This window comes from Manacus candei, unplaced genomic scaffold (genome assembly GCF_025592945.1).
Source record: "Manacus candei isolate 608988 ecotype Guabito, Panama unplaced genomic scaffold, ASM2559294v1 h1tg000014l, whole genome shotgun sequence".
NCBI lineage: Eukaryota > Metazoa > Chordata > Aves > Passeriformes > Pipridae > Manacus > Manacus candei.
The window spans coordinates 44,727,583-44,750,693 of NW_026138062.1; the positions used below are offsets into that span (position 1 = coordinate 44,727,583).

A 23,111-nucleotide genomic window follows, 5' to 3' on the forward strand; every position below is an offset into this window, starting at 1 on the left:
AAGGGCGTTTTATTCTACAACTTTTATTTTTAGGAAATTCTCACTGATGCTTCTGGGTGCAAAGATCATCATCTGAGTTTTTAAAAATTGCAATTCCAATCAATTTTTAAAATGCAAATAGAGATTTGTTAAGTTAATATCAAGGAAAATGATAATTGCTGGCAGCAAAGGTCAAATTTTACTAGTCTTTTAGGAATTATTCAATAGATCTGACAGGATACACATCCTGAATTCCTTTCCATAAAAAAAACCTTGCAAAGCACTGTTCTAATACTAACATCCTCTTTTTCTGTTACACACTGAATGATGCAGCAGTGGGAAAACTCTCCTGAGTCTCAGGTGAAAGACCAAAAAAAAAAGTCTATTAAAAAGGAAAAGAAATCTATAAATGATTTGAGATTGAAGAGTCACAAGATTTCTCACCCACGGTTACAGTTTATAAATTAGAACCACTCATTATTTTCAAAAGAAAGCACACACTCCCTGCTGCTAAGCTGTTTCTTATTCACTCATCTATAAAGTGTAATTTACTATTAGTTGAGCATGAAATTTTTGGAAGCTGTGGACAAGGAAAGGTGGAACACAACACTGTTGACAAACGAACTCTTGAGGTATATTCATCACACAGCAAATGCAATGTCACTAGCTACATTCCCTGACAACCCAGTTCTACAAAGAGGAAAAGCCTTTCAAATCACACTGGCTATAAAACTTATGTAAGCTTCTCAGACCTCAAGATGAGGTCCACAGATAGAAAAACACTCATTCCATTGACTTTGCTGTGATGCAATATGTATAGAGATATATATGTGAATGGCTGGTATTATCATAGAATGGCTCTCATTTTATGGCTGGGGACAGAGAAGAGAACAGGAGAGTCTCTTCTACTCTCCCATCTGCATGGTTTGCTGACTAAAAAGTGGTCTTATTCTCAGAAGCAGTCATGAATTTAGTGAGAGGAAAAAGGTTTTGGCATTCAAAGAAGTTGAAGATGAGGAGGAACCACAGCAAAATCACAGCCTCTGAATTCCTTAATGTGAAGAAACCCTCACTACTACCTCTTGCACAGGCCATTGCAAAGAAAGAGTAAGCTGGAAGAACCACTGCTCTGTCTGTATTTGCCTTGGAAGCCATTCAGGCATTGGGAGAAGAAAGAGGGAGGAGGAATAAAAGTGCAGAGGAAAGGCAGAATTGGTGAACTTGTGCCCACTGAAATCATCCAAATGCAGTAGTTTCAGACATGCCACCAGAGTTCCCTGTGCTGAATATATGTATATACGTATATACATATCTAAGCCTAATAGATGCAGTTATGTTCTCCAGGAAAACACTGACACTGGATCTGCTGTGATTTATGGTGGACAGAGACATTTCTTATTTCCTACCCTCCTTTGGCAAGCCCAAATTTCATGGTTTTCTCAATTTTTATATATACATATAAACACTACTGACACTGGAAAAAACCAAACATAATTGCCCTTGACATTTAAGCAATAGCAAGGTATTTGGACATTGATCATATCTTCAGTGTTCTTTAAAAAAAGGAAAAAAAAGTTAGTCTAGAAGAAAAAGTTTCTCTCCCAATTAATGTTTTAAATTGATTTACTTGAGAAAAATTGCACCATGAAAACCTCCTTTGAAGAAAAGAGTTTGAGATTCATGCAAGGAAATCTCTGCTGAAATGAAGCTAGCCTTGGGACAGTAGGCTCTTTACAAAGAGTATGTTTCATGCTGATAATCATGAAAACAAAGTGGAAGTCTGTACTTCAAGATGCTTAATAACCATCTTAATGAGCAATCAAAAATTATATGCTATCAACTGGCTTACAATTCCAAAAAAATCCCCTGCCTTTAAAACTTCCAAAAAGTAACATAGAGGGATTAGCAATAGATGTTTTAAACATCTGTTGGCTCAGAGCTGGGTTCGCAGTCTATTGCAAATACACCAACTTCGTCAAGCTGTTTTCATTAAGTGAAGTATATTCTTCCCCAGCATAAGAATTGAATCCATCATGTGAGTTTTTTATATATTTGTCACATCTTCCAAAGTGGTCTAGTGACAAATTAATCTTGGTTGCCAGCCACCCCAGTCTACACCTGTAACTAACCAGGCAATGCACTTCATTTTACATTGAATCGTTTTCTATTAGACAAGGCAGAAAGTGCATCAAACACTGAGGCAGAGATGGATCAGAGAGCATCCTGCTGTGAGATTTGTGATTACAATCTATTTTGGAGTGAAACCCTGATTTATTCATGATTCGGTATGGTACATTTTAACACACCATGGTTAGATGAAAAACCATGCAGATGGCTGAACTTCTGGGAATAATGTCTGAGATACTGGGTCCTCTTATCTGCAGTATTAGAGGCAGTCTGGAAAAAGTTTGTACTGCTCCTCAGCTTTCATATACACTCAAAATAGGTCCTCAGATGTGTTAAGTCTACACAAGGCCTACTGTGAAGCACCCAGAGAAGCATCCATCACAATCATCTTTGAAAGATGTATGGGTGCTGGAGTTGCACGAAGAGACAGATAAAATTCTTGTGTAAAAACAAATAGGAATCTTATCTTAAAAACTCTTGCAGCTGGGAAATCGTAAAACCACTACCTTCCAAAGCTGCCCACGTTGAGGTTGAAGGGCTGAGTTCCTGGGAGGTAACAGCTGAGAAGGTGTTGGCTTTTGGAGTACTTGAAGTTGGTTTTTGAAAGCATGCTGCCATGTCTCTACCACTCTTTTGAAGTGAGCTCGACTGCAGTGCCATAAGCTCCCACAGTATCAATTTTACTACTGGCCATTTAACATTTTCTTTGATCACAATCTTTGGATGAAAGAGGGCTAAGGATGATGGCATTTTGTTCAGCTGCTCAATTTTATTAATGTGAATTTTTATTACTTATTCCATTTTCCAGAATATGGCACATGTTTTCCTTTTTATTGTCCACTAAACCTTGCTTTCAGATACAAAACATGTAGAAGTTGTCTTTGCTAATGTGCTTGCAATTGCATTAGGAAAGAAATATTTCAAATTAAGCTAATACATCAAGAGTTCCTCAGGCACTTTTGGAATATCAGTGATGAAGGCAAGATGATGGAACTGGCAAGTTTGCTAGACAGGATGTCCTGAGAAAGCATTTTAACACTGAATAACCACAGAGAGATGTGGATTAGCTGTTGTCTGTAATACCATTGCAGGTTAAAATGTAATGCTAATATATCTTCAACACAGATTAAAGGTTTTCCTTAAGATACTCTGATTAGACTGAAGTGATTAGAGTAGGGCTTCATGAAAATTCCACATTTACTTGCAATGCCATCTTTGGATGAAAAGACTTATCATGGTGGGATGATAAAAATTCATGCAGAAAGCACTTTTTCTCTCTAATTGACTGTTAAGATTCCCGAAGTCATCTAGCACAGACAGTTACGTCTACACTTTGGACACCTAAAGTTAAGTGAGATGATTTGCACCCTTACTTTCTTGACGTTGATCTCAATGCTCTTGCATAAGCCCTGGAAGCATTAAATTTTTAGAACTAGTAATTTTTTATGTTATCTGAAAGCATGTTATAGTTCATATAGGATTTTCCAATTCTAGCTGTTATCCGGACAGCTGTAGAAACAGTCCCTGGTACAAAAGATCTTATTAGCTGGCCCTCAACTATGGATTTTTAGAACAGCCCAAATTTTCAATTTAACAGATAGTATAGTACACTTAAGAAGATCTCTTAAAATCGAACTGAGATAGCTCTGAGCCAACAGACTATAGGTTGGGTTCTTGGTATAGAGATGGTTATATTTTTTGGCTGAGTCTGGAGTGTTTGTTCTTAGCTTATTTCTTGGCTTCATAGTCACTGTAAGCATATTTTTTTTTCTGACAAAAGTCCCGTGTGCTTTGGAAAGAATTAATTTTCCTTTTAATAAAAAAGATATCTAAAAATCCCCAAACCATTGTACCTTGCAAAACTAAAAAGAGAGGTGCAATGGACAGGCCGAGGAAAATGTCCTGACCTGTTAGAAAGGGTTTCTAAAGGTCAGCAGGAGAATTTGCCTAAGGCAAGATACAGTGCAAATCTTACATTCCCACAGAACGTGGGCTCTGCATCTCTGTCCTTTCGAATTTCAGTGCTGGGGGCTTTTAATTTTCAAACACATTCCTCTTATACTGTATTTTGCTTCAAGCAAATAGTTTTTTTGGTAGTACTTTTCCTAGATGTAGATTGTTTTTGGGAAGATGCTGAGCTTCCCTATATTTCTGTCAGCTGCTGATATGCAGTTTAAGATGGGATCATGCTTCCGTGAGAAATTATTTTCACCTCTGAGAAGAAAACTTGGAGGACTTGTGGGCAAATGAGTCCCATGTGAGGACTTTTTTCCATCTTTTCCAGTGGAATGATCCAGAAAAGTGGGATTGAATACACATCTCAGACATATTTGATGACTGTGGAGAATGACTTGTTCAGTCTTAGATGCGAAGATGGATCACACTGAACTCTGTAGGACATCCCCAAATCAAATACAAGCTAAAACCTGGCAAGAGTATTCCTTCATTGGTAGATAGCAAACAACATACATACTTCATGTTCAAACTTAATAGAGCCAAGATGTACTGAGATCCTCACACAAGTCTCATTTGGCCTACCAGGCCACAATGGACAAGTGGAAAGAAGAGAAATACAGGAGATGATTTAATTTAGAGAATAGTCTCCTAAACCACATTTTCTCAGGGCAGAGAAGATTCTTACTTGTCTTGTCCCAAAGTGAGCTAACAGCAAGAACAGTGATGATAAACTGGGCCAATTGCTACAATTCTCACATTGCTCAGAGCAGAGAATTAGAGTAAAAACACAGAAAACTAATTCACCCTGAAATCAGAGGTGAGTCTAAAGTACCTCTAGGATTTTCAGAAAAATCTGCAAAGCCAAAATTTTCATTTCTTTTGTTTTCAAAGATGATGCAATAAACTTAATAACTGTCTCAAGAAATAAAAATTCATCTACAGATTTTGTTAATCATAACAGTAAATATTAGTAATATGACATGCAAATATTATTCTTCTATGTACTATATCATGCTAAGAAGAAGAAAGCAATGCAGATTGAATTTTCAGATAAAACTATTGTAAAGAGAATCAAAGCCTTGAGTTTGCTGCTAAGAAGCTGAAAGCAAGGGCATAAAAAGCAGAAAAAAAAAGCAGAAAGGTATTTTAGATAGTTCCCGAGAAGATTATTCAAAGGAAGCTAGGGAGCTACATGTTTTTGACATTAATGAAAATTTGCAACACTGTGAATTAAATGGACAATTAACTAAAATTAATAGATATTGAAATTATTGCCATTTAAGCACCCTTGGTAAAAAGTTCTGATGTGCTTTCAAAGTTTGGGTGCCCTTACAAAGGCACAGGTTGGGGGAAGAAGGAAACATAGAGTGAGGACTGTTTGGAAAACCAGAGAGATGTTGTGCAACATGCTACTTAAGCAAAAACTAGCACCATGCAGCTTAGCTCCAGTGTCAAAGTAGTCATCACACCGTTCCCACCACTAACAAAGGGAAAGGCAGAAAAGGATCAATTTATGTGGGAGAAATAAAGGTCTCTGACTTATCTTGGAGTTCCCACTGGAAATTAGTTTGTCATAAATGACTGAATAAATTTAACACAACTGAAACAACCTATCTTTCTGGCTTTCACATTGTGGGATCTGCATGAACTGAGACTGGTGTTGAATGCAGTCTAAAAACAGAAAGCGGGTATGGCATCTCAACTATTCCCAATTAAACAAACAAAAAAACAGCTAAGCATCCTGTCCCTCTCTAGCCATAAAGGGAAGATGATCTCGCTGACTACAAGGCAGCTCTTGGAGCTGATTAACTCAAAACCAGTTACTTGAAGTGTATATAATTTAGGTGCAAAGTTGGGCAGACAGAATACTATATAGCCAAACTTCATCTGCCCTCCATCCTCTTTTTTTTTTAGGTGGGATAAAGTGCACGTTATGCATTAAAAAAAGAGATCCTCTGGAATTCCAATGTCCATTGAGTTTGAAAAGGTCATAAAGATAAAGGTCAAGCTGCAAACTCTATATTAAACCGTGCCTCTACAAAAGCCTTCAGGGTTTTTGTTGACATTACTGTGAACTATGCACGGAGGTTCTGAATCACAAAATACCAGATGGAGCAGGATCAGGTCTAGATTTTACAGCAGCACAGAAACCATCTCTTGCATCAGCAGTCCCATACAGCTTTCCATACATGACAATTAAATTCTACTAATATCCCATGTCTTTCATTGGGCTTTTCAGAACTAGATCGCAATGTTCCCCAAAAAGGAAAGTGTCAACATTTTTTTTCCCCACATGTTGATACTGAGGAACAATGAGAAAAAGTGGTTTTTGATACTGACACTAAATAATGGCAGCAAAGATAATCTAAATACACAATGTTCTTTTCTGTGAAACTCTCAGGGTAAGTTTTGTCTTTGCACCTTGTATGCCAAGTGTCTGGAACAACAAGGTCTTCTGCATGCCCAGGATTGTTGGCTATTCCTATTAAATGACAAACTAAAGGTTTAAATTTTATAATGCTCTCCCTATAATCTGTTTGTTAGGTAAAAATGAAATGTTATTATTATAAGGTGTTGCTTGATTGCAAGTGATTCTAATGATGTAAAAGAATGCAGTGGTAGAACAGGGGCTTCTCTAAGGGCTTAACAGATACAGCATTTTAATGAGAGTTGATGAAGTTGCCATGGAAAGGACCAAAAGGAGTCCACCAAAAGGTTCAAACACAAAAAAAGGTGTCAATAACATCAAAAAAGATGTATTTCTCCTGGGATGAAAATTAGGGTCAGTGAGAAGGGAATGGAAATGTAAACATTAGCTAATAGACTGTAGGATACTGAAGCAACCGAGGGAATGCATGAAAACTATGGGAAACATATGCTGTCTTTCCCCAGGGACTAGCAGGAACCCTAGAACATGATAATAGCTTTGAGTTTAATTTTAATATGGTTGGCACATCAGAAATCGTGCTACAAATTTGAAGAGGAAATGTCGCTGTTTCTGTCTTTCATCTGCACAAATTGACAATAAAGGGTGGATGAAAATAACTCTGAAAGACCCTTTCTCTTGTGGTCCCTGTCCTTCCTGTTGGCTAAACCCATTTCCAAATAGCTCTGCTGAAATGAGAGCCAGGCTCAATCCCTGTAAATAAAGACTGCTGATGCACACTTTCCGCTAAGTCTGTGGGAGAAGCTTTTTGTTTCTCTAATCTTTCATATAGTATTTGCTTTATAACCCTTCATTTAAATAACACCACTTTGTGCAACAGGTGCTCTTTTACATCCAAGGGTATATGAACATTACATACAAGCATCTGCAAATATTAAGAAGCAAAATAATTTAGCAAGAGAAATTCTCACTTTGGAGATGTTAAATGAGTTACTTTAAATGACATAACCAAATCAGCAGCAGAAGTGGGAAAGAAATGCTTAGGAACACTGACTCACATTTCTCTACTGCAACCAACCGAGACCCTTTACTCCCTGTCACTTTAGCAGCTAGTGGCATTTCCCTGTGATTTTAAGACTTCTATGGCTTCTCCTCCATTTTGCTAAGGATATTTATCCCTCCCTATTTTTATAAGGAATTTGATGTAAGGCAATTTTGTGGTTGAAATCTCACATCAAAACACATTTCTCTGTTTCAGCTTGCATTCAAGACAAACTTTTGGTGGCTCCATTTGTAACCCATATGTTGAGGCATTCCATTCTGTTTCACAGTTAAATGGATGGCACTGGACTGTGAAAAGTTTGAATTAATTATTTGTGATAAACTGTGGAAAATCCGTGAATAAAATAATAATTGGACACAAATATGGTAAAAGCTGTCATAGAAAGAAATGCAGCACAACCATGTGTCGCATCACATCCTGTCACAGGCACTTATGAAAGATGTAATATAAATTGTCTCAAAAAACTTGCAAAAATAAAAGGCAGCCTGGATAGCTGTATTTTAGCAAATGTGTTTGCACTAAGGGTACCTTCTGTTGAACAGTTCTGCCCACAAGCTGTCTGTAGAATATAGAACATCTCTCGAGCATGCTTGCCACCTTGAAGCAGGGCAGTCGGAAGCAGAAAAAAAAGAACAGAATGCAGAAAAAAAGGTGAAGAAAGAGAGAAATGAGGGACAGCAAGTCTAAGTACCATAAATACATTTAGAAATGAGATTAGCAAAGTATGACAATAGAATTTAAATGACAGACAACATTAAGATTGCAGTAAATAACATAGTATGAAAAAAAACAATTCAGCCATACAGCGCTCTTTTTTCAGCTTAGCTAAGGAGTCATAACAAAAGCAGGAATATTATTATTATTGTTATCATTATATTAAAATAGCATTTTCATTTCACCATTACAAAAGTGGCTTTAATTTGGGGGGACCATTTCATGGTTAGTTTTGTTGCTCTCAAAACCACATGTCCATATGCTTTACTTCTGAGGCATCCTCCTCGCACCCAACTTACCGACAATATCAAACCAGAGAGGGATGTTAGATGGCTGCACAGAGACCACCCCGACAATCTCTGTCACTTTATCGCTTTCCATGATGGTGAAGTTGTAAAAGGGTTCATCAAAAGTCAGGGGCATGGGTGAGGGCGCAGGTTTTTTTATCCACTCAATATGGAGACGTGCAGTTGAAGATTTTTGGGGCCGGCCATTGTCCACTGCTTTTATCTGGCAGGTACAAAGAAAAGAGGGCTCAGGCTGAGCATCCCAGCTTGGCAGTTCAGACCTAATTTTATTGCATGACGATAACTTCTTGGAAAATGGCCTTTGTAATCCTATATGTAAAATCCCATGAAAAAAGGAGGAAGATAAGCACTTATTTCTCTAGTCTTACTTTTTTTTTTTTTTTTGCATTATGCTTTAACTGAAACAAATGCTTTTAAACAGAAATGTTTTGTTTTAAAAATGCTGGTGTATGGCCTCTTGGAGATGCAATTCAAGCACTTCCCACACAGCTCCTCCTCTCCAGAACCAGTTTCCCTCTCCAATTTCATCTTACACCCAGCTCCTTCTTGCATCAAAGCTGGAAGCTTTATAATGACCCTTTGTGAGACCACGCATTTGCAAAACATGCTCACCCAGAGCATGTTTGATTGCTTTTAAATGGCATCTGTGTTGCAGATAAGACTGGTATTCCTTATATTGCTTTCCTCAGGATCTTTAATTGAGTTAAATAAGTTTCAGGTCATTTCCCCCATCCTCCATAACAAATCTAATTTAAAATATTGCCATATTTTATTTTATATTATTTCTCCTCTCTGTCATGTTCATTAGGAGTTGTTCTGCTTGGTGCTAATTCTTTTTATTATAAAGTCCTCTAGAAAGATGAATAGACTTGATATTTGCATGGCATGCTTTATGGATTTAGCACAGCAAAGACAAGATGAGCAGCAACAAACACTGGGCTTAAGAGAAGGGTGAATGCAGGTTACAAAATGGGTGCTTAGGAGGATAACATCAATATTAATCAAAGGGATTTTCTTTTAAAACTAAAGGAAATGTTTCTGGCTATATAGGACCACTGGTGTAAATATGCTGTTACTATACCTGTTAAAAATGAGAAACAATTTTTTTTTTCTGAAATACTTCACCCTGTGTCTTCCTCTCCTAACACTCAACACCCTGCTCCATTCTAGGCAGGCAGGTCCTTAGGAAAAAGATGCTGAGGGTGTGATGAGCAGTTTCAATGTAGAAAATCTTCACTTGTTGCATTATAATAAGGGTCAGATCTCAGATATGACTTCAAGCTCTCCAGAGGGAAAAGTACTCACTCACACGAAGGCTATTCTACTCTGATACTAAGTATTTCTCAATATTTTGTTATTTATTCATTTTCCTACCACAGTTTCCAACATTATGAAGATATTTCAACAGAGACCTGCTACTGTAAGAGACATCACTTCCTTTACAATGGGTCAGACCATGGACCTCTGACAATTTTTTCCAACTCCTTAACTACAACTTACTGGCTTATTTCTGTAGATGAAGAGTGCTCATTCCAGTCTTATATTGCTTTATATCAACCCCACCATATTGTATTCTCCCTTTCTTTGACTTTGACTACATAGTTTAGTTCTGAAAGAACTTTGATGAAGATGTCTTTTAACTGAAATTGCTGCCACACTTAAACTCTTTAATATGTTGAGTACACAGAGTACACAGTACTCCTCCTCTCTTGAGTGAAGCCACCTAACTGGGACAGTACAACTGTGTCCACAAAAAAAGTTAACACCCATTCATAGCTGTATCTGCCCAGTCCAACATGATACAACTTTGCAAGCAGACAAGTGCTTGGTCTTTATTTCTATGTATTCAAGGAAATGGCTTATGTCAACAAGTTGTCTTAATACTCTGAGAGTAGTTCACTATCTGCAATAGTATGAATGATCTCAGACTCAATTTTTTCACAGTAGTTGTATATGAATACTAGATTTCTTAATACAGTCAGATCTTACATATAGGTCATACAGTAAAAACAGTCATAGATCACTCTTTATACAAGAGGGCCTATTTCTAAAAAAAAAAGCCAGTCAAATCATGGGTTTGTATGTCAATGAAAAAGCACTTACTGTTAAGATGTCATAACTCCCTGCTGTGAACTGCTTTCTGGAAGAAACCATCCCTGTTTTGGGATCAATAAAAAACTTCCCATCATCATTTCCATCCACAATGCTGTATGAGATTTCTGCATTAGGGCCTTCGTCTTTGTCAAAAGCAAAAGCTCTGTAGATTGGCTCCCCTCTTTTCTTACGGTCCCGCTCTGGCAGCTTGATCTGATAGACTTTCTCTGGAAACTGTGGTTTGTTATCATTCTCATCCAGAACCTGGACCACCACCCAAACGGAGGACTGCTTGGGAGATGTGCCCCCATCTGAGACGGTTACCTGAAAAACAGCATTAGAGGTTATTCTGAATAGCTTACAACAGGACTTCATAAACTGGAAAAAAACCATAAACCATAAGGAAATGTTGCCCTCCCCAAATCTAACCTGCACTGCAGTTTACAAAATCTTCTGTGTACATGAGACATGCTCACTATAAATGTGCTAAGTACTTAATTCAAATTTGTTCACAATAGCAAATCCAGGAATCCAGAAAATTTCTTACTTTTGACATGAACCTGGAATGGGGAACCTGCACTCCAGGAAGCTATTCTCAAAACATGTATCTCAAATTCTGCAAGTTTATCTCAGAAGGGAGAACTGGAATTAACCCATTAAGCAGGATGCCTGCTTTTTTTGCAAACATATTTTAAAGTTTCTTCAGTCATGGAAAGAATTTGAAAGATGTATTTTTTCTTAAATCCTAAAAGAACCATTGTCACTTTTTTTTTCCATTAATTATTTGGAATTTCTTAAACAACAAAAGAATTGCTGTCAGTTCTTTTCATTCATTATCTGAGATGTGACAGCTCATTAATTCCAAACCTGCTTTATATGATTGTAAGGAGTACAGAGAGGCAGGAAACAAAAAAAATTCTGCTGCATTTTGTAAAGAGTGCACTGTGCTGCCAGAAACATGTAAGAAATAAAATCTTTGAGATGAAAGTTAATTAGCAATTTAGCTGCAACTTAAACAGAATTACTAATAATTTTCAATCTGAAACACCATGAAAATGAAATGATTCAAGATCAACAAGTCCTCAAGAGATTTAATAATATGCCTTCAAAATGAAATCAATATGTTTCAAACTTCTCTCTCAATATTTCGATTGCATTTTTTAATGAGAAAGAAATAAGGCAGGAACTTATTTCTGTTTGCATGAAAGAAGTTCAAATTTCATTTTCAGTTGCATATGCTAACATGTCGAATCCCACAGTAACAATTTCTGATGATAGTGAGCCAAGATATTACATACCCTTCCCTGCTCATACTGATCATCACACATTGACTGGTTTGCTGGTTAACTTCTTCATGTTTTACTTTTCCTTAAAAATTTCTGCGTTCCCTTGAAAATCTAATAGTCCTGATATCCAATCCTTAGGCAAAGCAAATTTTTCTGGCAATAATGTCCTTTGGCATTGTCCCATCCTTGTGTAAAGAAGTCTAAACTTAGGGTTATCCTGATATAACACTGAAATCAGCAGAAAACTCATATTTTCTCTAAGAAAGGTAAAAGACATTTTCCATTTCCTGTATTTAACTCTACTGAACAGCATTTATAATGTTGAAAGGCTGCACACATGGCTGTGAATCTGCCTTTCCAGTCGGTGAGAGCCACACCACCAGGAACTTTAGTCTTTTCACTTCACCACTATGGGAGAATGTCAGTACTCCTGCAGCAAACAAAAAGCCAGTTCTGCCAGTTCTCCTATTAAAAGCTTTCAGCAATAAATAACTTTTGTCCCACTATGAGGTTGATCCTGTCTATTTCTGTTCTACTCTGGTGCAACTGGTCAAGCTCTTGGCCAGAGCACAGGTTAACAAAGAAAAACCTTTTTTGGGATTTCTCCACAGATAAAATAATCAATGATGCCAAGCGGTACAGTCTGTACTGCATAGAAACAATCAGAGACACACTAATCCAAAATCAAAAAATGCCAACAAAATGCTTTTTTAAGGGGATAATGTTCTTGCATTGAAAAACATTGGCAAGAGTCTGGAAACTCTTGTTCTCTGAACAGATCATACAGCATTTTTTAAAAAAAAGGCATTTTCTTCAACATGCTATCAGTAATCTACAAAAAAGGTGTGTGTGAGAGCGATAAGGAGTTTACAACTAATAACGATAATAAAATCTCTGAAAACCAAGTGGTATAAACAGTCAAGCAACTATGATGAAAAAAACCTACTTAACTCAAGAGACTGCTCAAGAAGTGAACCATCCTCCTGTCTTACCAATACTGTCTCACAGTTTGTTAGGTTACTGCCAAAATCTTCACTAATATGGCATTGTGGCAGTAAATACATGTGTGCATTTGTATGCTTTTATAAACCCAAATTTGAGGGAAAACTATCCAATAACAGAAAAGTTGCACTGAAAATATTTCCTGACATCTAAAAGAAAATAGTAATGGCTATAAACAAAATGTCAGTTAAGTATAAAAATTAACATAGAAGGCCTGAAGTTAGTCAATTCTACTCAGGATAAAACTTAGCATCCCTAGAGAGGAAAATGTTAGGTACCAACTAAGCCTTTTTCCTCTGGGTAACACTCAAAACTTTTTAAAATGACAGGATGCAGCTCGACTCAAAAAGCTCTGAGTGGCAGACACAGGAGCTGAAGTTAGCTCTTTGCAGATATGTAAATTAATTAATTAAGCCTTCCTCACACCAGTCATGTGATTATTTCCCTAACTGTAAATCTGCACCCCAGTAGACCCCTCTTCTCTGCTCCAGTTAGCCTGATTCCAGCCTGGCTATTCAGGTTCAAGCCATAAATAAGGTAAATAAACTGCAAAAATTTCCTCTACCCTGCAAAATAAAAACACTATGACAACAGATGAAAACAAACCAACAAGTTGCTGCCAGTTCAAAAATTGTTCCCAGACAAAAATGGGGAGGACCAGAAGGATTGTTCAGCACATCACTCTGCAAATACCATTTCCATTAGGACACAGTATCACACCAGCATTTAGAGGCCTCTTGAACCAAGTCAATTTTGATTCAAACATTACCATAGTTTCCAGCAAACCCCTTAAACAGCTGAAAATTACAGTGAAAAGTAAGCAGGGAGAGAAGGGAGGTAGGTATGTTCATAGGACCGAGATACAAAAGCTAATTCACAGCTGGTATCTCTGGAAATGTGAAAGGCAGATGTGCAAGACACAGAAGAGCTTGCAGGAGAGAAACTGTAATTTATGGGCAGTGAGGCTGTTTTGTTTAGAAACCTGCAGATAGCACGACAGGGAAAAAAACAGAAAAAGGTGAATGTCAGACTGTCTCAATATATGCTTGTCAAGATGTGCCATCAAAAACCAAACAAGAGGTGAATCTCATAGTAATCAAGATGAGAAAATGGTAAGGATCAAAATTATGGCTTTTCCAGAGGAGATGAAGAATGGCTGCTTAGTCAGCATGTGCCTTCCTAAATGCTGAACAACTTCAGACTATGTGTCGAGTCTGGTACCCAGATACAACTGCTGCAGACAAGCAGCTTCTTGACCATATGCAAGCTGAGATGGATTGGCCAGCTACTGTCCCCTCTGCCCTTCTGGTTAATATTGCTTCTCATGCTGTGTCAAGACAGTCTAAACAGAGGATACGACCTCCCAAAGCTGGTATATGGCCACAAAAAAGCTGCATTTGGAATCTCTGACCAATCATACAAAGAGTTGATCCATTCAGCAAGGGTGGAATGTCTTAAAAGGCATGTGATGACATATTTAATAAGGTCTGAATGCAAGAGACAACAAGAATAATATGATCTTTCATACCACTTTCATGGGGAAATCCTAAGCCTCACTGCTCTTTTCCTACAACCTACAGATAGTTTCACTACAGTTTTCTTCAGAAAATGAGCACTTTCTGTCAGGAATTTACATTTACCCATTGACTTTACTGAAATACATCAACCAATAGGTATACATCAACCAACATATAGGTATTGGTTATGTGGAAATTTCTTTAATAGAGTAAGAACATTTACACATCCCTTACAATGTTTCCTTCAGCTGGATGGACCAGGACAAGGCCTCCTCAAATTTCCTCTACTTACCTCAGACATGCATTTTTTGAGAAAAACACACAAAAATATCTCCTTCTGCAGAGTACAACAAATTCAATGTAATAGCAGAATTTTCGAAATCCAAGTAAAACAATTTCCACTTCTTCTGCAGGACCTACTTCAATAGTTTTGGTCTACAGACATTACCACACCCTTTCCTACAGAATCATAGAATCTGCTGACTTGGAAGGGACTCACAAGGATCATCGAATTCAACTCTTAGCCCTGCATAGGACCATCCCCAAGAGTCACACCATGTGCCTGAGAGTCTCTCCACCTCTTAAACTGTCAGGTTTGGTGCTGTGACCACTTCCCTGGGGAGCCTGTTCCAGTGCCCAACCACCCTCTGGGTGAAAAACCTTTTTCTAATATCCAGCCTAAACCTCCCCTGACACAACTTCAGGCTATTCCCTCGGGTTCTGCCACTGGTCACCACAGAGAAGAGATCAGTGCCTGCCCCTCCTCTTCCCCTCATGAGGAAGTTGTAGACTGCAATGAGGTGCCCCCTCAGTCTCCTCTTTTCTGTTTCCCAGGACATGGTTGGCCCTCCTGGCTGCCCGGGCACTGCTGACTCATATTCAACTTGCCATCAACCCCCTCCGGTCCCTTTCCGTGGCACTGCTTTCCAGCATCTCATTGCCCAGTCTGTACGTACACATCCAGGGTTGCCCCATCCCAGGTGAAGAATCAGGCACCTTCCCTTGCTGAAGTTCCTACGGATGGTGATTGCCCAGTCCTCTAACTTCTCAGGTCTCTCTGCAGGGCCTCCCGGCCTTCGAGGGAGTCAACAGCTCCTTCCAGTTTTGTGTCATCTGCAAACTTGCTCAGTATCCCTTCCAGTCCTGCATCCAAGTCATATAGGAAGATGTTGAAGAGCACAGGGCCTAAGATGGAGCCCTGTGGAACCCCACTAGTGACAGATAGCCAGTCTGATGTCACACCATTCACTATCACCCTCTGTGCTCGACCTTTGAGCCAACTGCTCACCCACCACAAGATGTGTTTATCCAGCTGTGTGTTGGACATTTTGTCCAGGAGGATCCTGAGCGAGACAGTATCAGAAGCTTTACTGAAATCCAAAACGATTACATCAACTCTCTTCCCTTGATCAGCTAGGTGGGTTACCTTGTCATAAAAGGAAACCAGGTTTGATAAGCAGGACTTTCCTCTCATGAAGCCATGCTGGCTGTGGCCAATGACTGTGTTGTCTTTCAGGTGTTTTTCAATACCTCTCAGAATAATCTTCTCTATTCTACAGGACTGAGAGATATTCATATTTATGTTCAAATCTACAGGTAAACTACAACGAGATTTCCATAGCAGTGGACCTTCTCGGTGGAAACACAGGTCAATACTGACTGTTAACATACAACAGCTGGAATGTTAGATATGAGAATTTCTTTTTATGACCATGGAGAAGGCATGGAGGAGACATCTACTGCGAAAGTATTGGCTAAAACACAGCATCAGTCTAGCAGACCTCAACGATGGTGACAAAAGTAATTTTCCCCTGAGACAGTAATTTCTCCCATGAATTGAACTGTGACACTTAATTGCAGAAGGTGTAGTTCTTAAATCTTTTCAGAATACAAATACAACTGTTGGGACCATACTCTTGAATTAGAAGTACTATATTGAGTCTCATTAACAAAAGCTCATGACTTCCAAGATAATTAACTCAGCTGGAGGGAGTAGCTAGCAGGGATCTTACTTCAACAAGTACAACAAGACAGTCAGCAGGTGTTTAATGTGAATTATCAAGCCTTAGAAGAACAAGAATCTTCTTCTACATCATTCTTTGGCAGGAGGAAGTACTCTGCCTACCCAATTTTTAAGTTATGAGGAACTGCCACATTAGTGTCATTAGCATTGCAAAACGCTGAAGATGTCATATTTGCCTGTTTATTTTTGTTTGTGTGATAACTGCTTAATGCAAAAAAAAAAGTAAGCTGAGATGCTTGCACCTCATGAAAGGCGTGTGCATAATGAGGTCTTCGGGTAAAAGTCTCTCCCTTTCCCCAACCAGAAATGCTAATTTTGCTTCAGAAAACCTTAGAAAAGAGAATCTAGTTGAGTTACTGAAGACAGAAAAATGATCAAAGTGATCTGGAGAGCTGAGGCATACCCCTGCTGTTATAGTGACTAATGGGTTTGTTTCTTCTGCCAACGCTAAAACGAGCTGCAATACTTATTGTAAGTCTCTGGAATTCAGCCTAAGTAAGAAAAATAAAATACTATAAGGAGAGCTAATCAAGGGATGCATAGAACTTTAAAGTCAAATACACTGAATTACTACCTCTGCCTACTTCAGAGATAGACTAAATTTGTGGCTAAATTCTTACAAGAAAATATTTTTTCTGAAATGCACGCTGTTACTGAGCTACATGTCAGATTATTGCTACAAAGTGAAGGCAGTGTAGCTCAAAGATATATAGAACAGGCTTTTTCAGTTTTGTTTTTTTTTTAGTTCAACACAATTACTGAGTTAGATGTAGTCAACTAGATGCCTTCTCTTTCTAAACCGTTATTTGGCAGCTGTGGAGAAGAAGTGGGCAGTGCTTATTTCACTTATCTAATAGAATGTGGTGCTGTCCCAAAAGATGTATTACTTAAACACTTCTTGTACAAAAGAGTTCTAATCATATCAATATGATCCATCTTTCCCTATTTCCTTTACAATGTGCTAATATGGGAACACTGTGTTTTCATACATTAAAAAAAATAATACATTCACTCTGGCCATGTAGGAGAACTAAATAGTTTAGAGTACATTTTAAATAGAGATTATTACTGACATAAACACTCTGGATGTCTGATTAAGAATGTCAATGGCTTCCAGCCACATTCAAGCTAGAAAACGATGTATAATGGTCTGTTAAACCATTTGAGAATTAATGATGACATCAGGTAATTTCAGTACTGTATTGCCAAAAGACAGGAAAAAGGAAGGAAGGAAAGCTTTTTCATTTAGAGTTAAATACTCCCTGTAGTATTTACAAACCTAAATATTGTAAGAGTGTACTGAAGAAAGCCTTAGAGCCTTCAAATCTTAACTTTTGTCAGACTCACAGTACTGAGATGAGTAGATGGTAATCAAAGGACTTGGCAGAGTGACATACCAGAATGGGTGACTTAAAAGTCCAAAAATGCTACTACCACTTCTACTAAATTTATCCTATGTCATACTTCATTCTACAAGCTTTTTGAAAACAGACACAATAAAAAAGTGCCTCAAAAGAGACTTAATACTTATATTTTAGCTTTAGTAGCAATACAAATAAGGATCGAAGGATCTGTATAGCTCTTGACAGTGACTCTCGAAAAGAAAAATAGCAATTTTACACAGGCATTGCTTTTAAAGTTCATTACAGTTTGGAGATTCTGGCAACCTTTGTGCATTAGGTTTTATTTACAGTGTTCTTCAATCAATACATGCTAAGTGCAGAAACAGTCATTACTCCACTACATTCCCAGGACAACAGAGCAGCCTGTCGTGTTAAAGGAAACTCCTCCAGGAAATCTCAGAACGTATCTTCCCCTTCTTTTCACTAAGTAAAAAGAAAACTGTAGTCCTCAGGAATGTCAACCTCATTTAATTTACTTTTGACAAACTGTAGATTAAACTCTGTCTGGAAGTGACTCTAAGCCAGTCACTTTCCAGAATTCCAAATGTGCCTTTTATTTCCACTGCTGGAATTAAATACAGAAAATCTTTACTGCCTAACTGTAGTGTGTAGTCACTTAAGATTCAGCAGAAATCATCTGGTAAGAAGAAGCTAGGAGTTTTCCTGACCTTCTAGGTGATAACACCATCATCAGAAGCGGTGCTTGAAACTGTGCGTATCATATTCCATGTTGAACAGTTCGCAAAGTTTGCAACTAGAAGTTGGAAAATTCAAGATGTTCATAGTAAAAATATAAATCTCAGTCTCCAAATAACTGTAAAGTTCTTTTGAATACATCATGAGCTTCCTCTCTCTGCTCATGAGGCTACAATAATGAGTCTTACTATACATACATAAAACAAAGAAAAAATTGGAAAGCAGAAGAATACACTCCAAATTGTCCCCGATAATATCTGGACCCAAGGACATATGCCCACCTTCAGACTGACACCTCACAAACAAGATAAAGACCGATATGCAACTGCTTAAAAATATATTTTTTAGGCATATGAAACCCCTTTGTTCCATTGTTTAGGAACAATCTATCACTAAACAGGACTTCAACTACCTACATAGCCCCTAAATGAGAAAGAAGATAAAAGTTGCCTATTGATCTTCACAGGAAACTTTGAAGAAGGTGTTTAGCTCCTGCTGATAGTGAAGAGAGTTTCGTGAACAGAAAATGAGTAGTCAAATGTCAGAATATTTCATTTCAAGCAACATTAAATAACATAAAACTTGTAAATCAAGATATTTTAGCAGTTTAATGTTAGTAGTACTCCCTATGTCAATTTTAACCTAATTCATACCTGAATATCTACTTTAGCCATTTATGAATTTTGCTTTTCTTGTGGTAAGAAACACTTGTGATTAAATATTGATAAGTTCCCCTCTATCAGATCTACCTCTACAGATAATGCCCTTCTCCAAAAATCTTATCACAGTGCTCAGGAAATAGAGTAGGTCTCAGTTTTTCTGTTTCAAAAGATGTGTGCATCTACTTCTAAGCTCAAATATTCAATTACCCTTCATTTCCTATCCACAAAGTCACTTGGTTTTCATCTTCCCTATAAGCAGGAAATTGATACCATCTTAAGTTTCCCCAAAATTACAAAGATTGTTATGTATCCTATCCCCAAACTTCCATTTTTTCATACTAGATCAGTAGTACATGTGTAATCATGTAAGAAAAACATTCTGGTTATTAATAAACACACAATATGTTATTCATGCTTCAAAGATATTTTCCTAATATTAATAATTTATTTTGTAACCATCAACACACATGCTGTGCTCAAAAAGTATATGCTGATATATTGCCAACATTCAATCAAGCTACAGCACTAGTCACCATGGAGTTAACTAATCAATGATATACACTTTACATCCTTGCTTGGGTGTGCAGCCTGTGTCAGTTTGTAGCACAGATCCCCAGACATTAAAACTGATGGGGAATTAATGTACAGTAACTCTCAAATTCGGTGCAGGTGTGTGGCAATAGCCCTCTGTCTGTTTTGCAGTAAATTAGCAGCACTCATGATAACATGGTACGAGCTTTGAATGTCCCCTGAAAATACGTATAGTACGAAAGATCTTGATCTGCATGCTCTTAGAAATATTGTGGCAGCAGCTTCTATTACAACAGAGTAGTAACATCAACTAAAACTTTCAGTCTTCAAAGGAAATAATCATCTTCTGTCCTAAACTATAATATAAAAATTTACTTCTAAACAACTTTTGTCACGCCAAACAGCCAGTGCCTTCTGATATTGGATAAAACATCCTTAAGTGAGACTCTGTGATGGTCAGTCTTGAAACAAAATTGTTATTACTGAGGGGGTAAAATGTTTATTTGGCCAGCAATGAGATGAAAGATATACACTGTAGTTCCTTAAATTTATTTACTTTATAGGTACAATATATCCAAATTCTATGCTGCTACATATAGCAGAACCAAGCATTTTGAAAAGAAAGATAACACTTCTTTTTTTCTTGCTTAAATTGCTCTAGAAAGCAGCACTTGGTTGTGCTAACGGGGGATGACACCACCTTGTCTCTGGCACAAAGGCAGATTAAGACACACCCAGCCTCATCTCCAGCTCCTCCTCTAGCCACTTGTTCTTCCCCTGTCATAGTTTGCAACCACTTTTGCCCGCCAATAAACTGTTTGTGCACCTGTGTTACAAACAGGGCTACTGAAATAACCAGATTTTAAAATAAACTGTCAAAAGAAAACAAAATTCCCCAAAAAGCAGATGGTTAATAAGCAATGGCAATGAGAGAGCAAAAGGAGGAGAGGCATCCAGGTCCCCAGGTCAGGGTACGGGAAATTTCTTAAGATGTTGGGCCACTGAAGGAATATATATTGTGCAACTACAATTTTGGTGATGAATTCTGCAATTTCACTACAGATAGCAAACTAGATTCCACCCACTACTCTCCCCCCAAAAATCTCTACTGTAGAACTCATCACTTACCAACAACCCCTTTAATCAATACCCAAGTAGGCAACACCAGAGCCATTAATCTCAACGTAAAAGACTTTGTGTCTCATCAGTAATGCTGAAAATATCCAATTTCTATCTTACATTATTTTTCCACAATATGCAAGAAATAATGAGTACTCTCCATCCACATATACAGGTAAAACATTTCAAAGATAGTTTTACAGCTGGCAAGCTGATGAGTAGCCTCTGACATTTAAATGCAATTTAGCTTTTTCAGAGTAAAAAATGAAGCTTCCACAGTTTTACATTAAAAATAAAGCTCACCAGTTAAAAAGCTGATGAATAAAAAATAGATTTTGTAGCCAGGTAGAAAGTACATAAATCAGACCTTTAAGGGATATAGGTTGTTCCCAATTTTTGAGTATCCTGTAGAGATATTTTAAATTTGCAAAAAGCAAAAGTGTATGGTTTAGGCCTTAGAAATTTATCTGACTTCAGTGAACAGTCACTCAGGAAGATTGCAGTGACTGTTTTCATTAATCAAAAAGGAAAAAACAAAGATGTGATTTTTTTTTTTGGTGATGTTCGAGTTATTTGATAAAAGTTTCTTTGGCTACCAATAGGGTGCAAAGTAAATTTCAATCAACTTTGAGGATAGTATCATAGCAATTATTCATGCATGTTTGAATAAAGTAATTTTTGGAGTAAGATGAGGACTTCATCCTAAAATATCTTAAAAAGTAGTACAAAAATGATAAGAAAACCGGTTTGAAAAGAAATAAAAATAAAGGAGATAAGCATTAATAAGGAGGTTGGTTGCCAGGGTTCTTCCCAAGGCAGGTTTTTTAATGAAAATATTATCCTGGTTTTGTCAGATCAGGTTAAAGTAAATCACATCAATAATTGCTTTGATTTTAGTAATAAAAAATTATACTTGACTTCTTGATGCCTACTTCACAACTTTCTGTTACAAATCAATTTTGGACAGATAACAGGCATTAATTGGGCTATATTTAATCACACTTTCATCTAATAGGCAAAACAGACAAGCCTTATTATTGCAATCTCTACTTGTCTTCGATTTTAAATGTCCTGTAAATATCTACTATCCAGTTTACATTGACATAGGGTCAATTTTACAAGCTGGTTGAGAAACACCATGGGATTATACACAGAAAAAAATGAAGATTCCAATTTTGAAGCAAAACTCATATTCTTGGACCACCTTTTTTATTTGTTCCATGTTAAGTTTCTAGCTTGGAAAACTCAACCTGGAAAATGGGCTCCAGTGTTGTGTCCAGTACAAAACCTATGAAACTGAAATTCAGATAACTGTTGTGGTGATAAAGGATGAGAAGCATCAGCCCCTTCCCTGATGTGTTTCATCAGTCACAGTAAAAACCTTGCTCTCTTTCACTAGACAAGACTGACACAGTTAAGTGTATGTTTAGGGACAGGTTCACTGTAACCCTGTTTTTCACATAATCAGTTTAGTTTTCTTTTCAGTTCTGCTGAATGTCTGAAAACCTCCACAAATGTCTGAATAGTCTCAGCATTCCCAACCATATCACGGACGGCGGGGCACTCACATACTGCGTGGCTAGAGACACACACGAAAGTCTAAAGACAAGTGTTATCCTGCTGATCTGAGCTCATGTTGTCTCAGCAGACAAAGAATTACAGACACCTTCTTGGTGGAGAAGTACTGGGCAGCTGTGGCATCCTCAGACTTGAAAAGCAACGGGAATTTTTGACTTTGATGAGAATGGGGCTGTACATAGAACTCAACAACCTAATTTCAGTAGTTTCTTCCTAGCCCTGGGCTTCAAGTTGCATGTGTACCTGAAAGCTGTGAGCCTTCAGCTAAAGGGTCGAAAAGGTGTGTACCACTGCAGCATCACCACTGTATGCATTACAACTGAATATTATAATCTTATTTAATACTCAGCCAAGTGTGGGATTTTCTGCTTACTTTTAAGAAACAGTAATTTCACATGCCATTATTTTCTTTAGTATGATTTTTTTTCTCCGTTGGTTCAATCTGTTACACACATAGCCAGTGATCCTGTGAACAGCAATGTATATGAATAATTTTCAGAATGTGTCAAGACCATACTGCCAACATAAATAAGTAGGTATGTGTATGGGAACAGTCAACTGGGGGCAACAGTACAACAGGAAAAGCTGTCCCAAGGTTTTAACATTCGAAATGTGTTGAAAAAAAAATCCTGTCCCAAAAACTTAATTTCCCAGAGTAACACTTGGA

At 37.6% G+C, this 23,111-nt stretch overlaps 1 protein-coding gene across 11 annotated transcripts in view; it reads right to left on the minus strand.

The window, feature by feature from the left end:
- Positions 1–23,111, minus strand: part of FAT3 (FAT atypical cadherin 3) — a 402,153-nt gene that overhangs the window by 91,718 nt on the left and 287,324 nt on the right. For 9 of the 11 annotated variants that reach the window (XR_007903072.1, XM_051779181.1, XM_051779178.1 and 6 more), the window contains exons 5-7: positions 10,637–10,951; positions 8,525–8,735; positions 8,040–8,108 (exon numbers count right to left, since the gene is read on the minus strand). Coding sequence is in view for 10 of the 11 variants with exons in the window: in XM_051779181.1 (XP_051635141.1) it covers positions 8,040–8,108; positions 8,525–8,735; positions 10,637–10,951 (595 nt within the window). In the remaining variant the exon portion in view is untranslated. The remainder of the gene's footprint in view (positions 1–8,039; positions 8,109–8,524; positions 8,736–10,636; positions 10,952–23,111) is intronic. The other 2 variants (XM_051779182.1, XM_051779179.1) reach the window with 1 other exon arrangement.